Below are 2,998 nucleotides of genomic sequence, written 5' to 3' on the forward strand. Positions count from 1 at the left end.
GGACTGGGATACTAGAGCTGGTCAGAGGACTGGGATACTAGAGCTGGCTCAGAGGACTGGGATATGAGAGCTGGTCAGAGGACTGGGATACTAGAGCTGGCTCAGAGGACTGGGATACTAGAGCTGGCTCAGAGGACTGGGATACTAGAGCTGGCTCAGAGGACTGGGATACTAGAGCTGGCTCTGAGGACTGGGATACTAGAGTTGGCTCTGAGGACTGGGATACTAGAGCTGGCTCAGAGGACTGGGATATGAGAGCTGGTCAGAGGACTGGGATACTAGAGCTGGCTCAGAGGACTGGGATACTAGAGCTGGCTCAGAGGACTGGGATATGAGAGCTGGCTCTGAGGACTGGGATACTAGAGCTGGCTCTGAGGACTGGGATATGAGAGCTGGCTCAGAGGACTGGGATACTAGAGCTGGCTCTGAGGACTGGGATATGAGAGCTGGCTCAAAGGACTGGGATATGAGAGCTGGCTCTGAGGACTGGGATACTAGAGCTGGCTCTGAGGACTGGGATACTAGAGCTGACTCAGAGGACTGGGATATGAGAGCTGGCTCAGAGAACTGGGATACTAGAGCTGGCTCAGAGGACTGGGATATGAGAGCTGGCTCAGAGAACTGGGATACTAGAGCTGGCTCAGAGGACTGGGATATGAGAGCTGGCTCAGAGGACTGGGATACTAGAGCTGGCTTAGAGGACTGGGATACTAGAGCTGGCTCAGAGGACTGGGATACTAGAGCTGGCTCTGAGGACTGGGATACTAGAGCTGGCTCTGAGGACTGGGATACTAGAGCTGGCTCTGAGGACTGGGATACTAGAGCTGGCTCAAAGGACTGGGATACTAGAGCTGGCTCAGAGGACTGGGATACTAGAGCTGGCTCAGAGGACTGGGATACTAGAGCTGGCTCAAAGGACTGGGATACTAGAGCTGGCTCAGAGAACTGGGATACTAGAGCTGGCTCAGAGGACTGGGATACTAGAGCTGGCTCAGAGGACTGGGATACTAGAGCTGGCTCAGAGGACTGGGATACTAGAGCTGGCTCAGAGGACTGGGATACTAGAGCTGGCTCAGAGGACTGGGATACTAGAGCTGGCTCTGAGGACTGGGATACTAGAGCTGGCTCTGAGGACTGGGATACTAGAGCTGGCTCTGAGGACTGGGATACTAGAGCTGGCTCTGAGGACTGGGATACTAGAGCTGGCTCTGAGGACTGGGATATGAGAGCTGGCTCAGAGGACTGGGATATGAGAGCTGACTCTGAGGACTGGGATATGAGAGCTGACTCAGAGGACTGGGATACTAGAGCTGGCTTAGAGGACTGGGATACTAGAGCTGGCTCAGAGGACTGGGATACTAGAGCTGGCTCAGAGGACTGGGATACTAGAGCTGGCTCAGAGGACTGGGATATGAGAGCTGGCTCAGAGGACTGGGATACAAGAGCTGGCTCAGAGGACTGGGATATGAGAGCTGGCTATGAGGACTGGGATGCTAGAGTTGGCTCAGAGGACTGGGATACTAGAGCTGGCTCAGAGGACTGGGATACTAGAGCTGGTCAGAGGACTGGGATACTAGAGCTGGCTCAGAGGACTGGGATATGAGAGCTGGCTATGAGGACTGGGATGCTAGAGTTGGCTCAGAGGACTGGGATACTAGAGCTGGCTCAGAGGACTGGGATACTAGAGCTGGTCAGAGGACTGGGATACTAGAGCTGGCTCAGAGGACTGGGATACAAGAGCTGGCTCAGAGGACTGGGATATGAGAGCTGGCTCAGAGGACTGGGATACAAGAGCTGGCTCAGAGGACTGGGATACTAGAGCTGGCTCTGAGGACTGGAATACTAGAGCTGGCTTAGAGGACTGGGATATGAGAGCTGGCTCAGAGGACTGGGACACTAGAGCTGGCTTAGAGGACTGGGATACTAGAGCTGGCTTAGAGTACTGGGACCTACAAGAATGAGAGGCAACGATGAACCAGCTAATCTCGACTTGGTATTCACTCAGAACGACTCCGACATAAGGGAAATCAACCTCGTAACCGCCGTGAGATGAGAGATCACTGTGTACTGATGTTTGAGTATCTCGCCGAAGTAGGGTTAACGTACTTATGGAAGGGACCAGACAACAAAAGGTTGGCATGCTGAAAGGGGAACTACGAAGAGATAAGAAAATTCCAAACAGATAAAACATAGGGAAACAGGGCTCAGGGGAAAGACGGCCCAAGACATGATGGACTACATCACGCAGAAGTGTAAGGAGGCGACTGACAAGTTTGTCCAGTCCAAAAGTAAAAAAAAGATTCAGGTGAGGAACCCATGGTTTAATTAGGGGGAGTAAGCTGGCAAAGCAACTAAGTACAAGGACGTGGAGAAACTATACAAACAACACGACACTAGGTTATCTTGAGATGATTTCGGGGCTTTAGTGTCCCCGCGGCCCGGTCCTCGACCAGGCCTCCACCCTCAGGAAGCAGCCCGTGACAGCTGACTAACTCCCAGGTACCTATTTACTGCTAGGTAACAGGGGCATTCAGGGTGAAAGAAACTTTGCCCATTTGTTTCTGCCTCGTGCGGGAATCGAACCCGCGCCACAGAATTACGAGTCCTGCGCGCTATCCACCAGGCTACGAGGCCCTGGCTCTGGGAGGGAGCCGACAAAGTTTCCAGAGGGCCAGGCATGAGTATTTCAAGGTGAGAAGAGAGACAAAAAGACAGTATGAAAATGACATGGCGATCAAGACAAAGACCTAAATTTCTGCACAGCCACATTAGGAGAACAACAGTGAAGGAACGGGTGATGAAACTGACGATAGGGACAGATGCACTACAGATGACAAGGAAGTATGCGAAGAACTCAATAAGAAATTCCAGGAGGTCTTCACATTAGAGCAAGGAGAAGTTCCAGAGATAAGAGAGGGAATATCTAACCAGGTACCACTGGAGGAGTTTGTGATTACCAGCGGGGAGGTGAGGAAGCATCTGCTAAAGTTGGATGTGA

General features: G+C 52.3%; 1 protein-coding gene across 1 annotated transcript; it reads left to right on the forward strand.

Moving 5' to 3' along the window:
• Nucleotides 1-331: 331 nt before the first annotated feature.
• On the forward strand, nt 332-1,603 carry LOC138370812 (dentin sialophosphoprotein-like). Its single transcript, XM_069335417.1, has one exon. It carries the CDS (start codon nt 332-334, stop codon nt 1,601-1,603), a length of 1,272 nt encoding a protein of 423 aa, XP_069191518.1.
• The last annotated feature ends 1,395 nt before the right edge of the window (nt 1,604-2,998 follow it).

The sequence above is a fragment of the Procambarus clarkii genome, chromosome 33 (assembly GCF_040958095.1).
Source record: "Procambarus clarkii isolate CNS0578487 chromosome 33, FALCON_Pclarkii_2.0, whole genome shotgun sequence".
Lineage (NCBI taxonomy): Eukaryota > Metazoa > Arthropoda > Malacostraca > Decapoda > Cambaridae > Procambarus > Procambarus clarkii.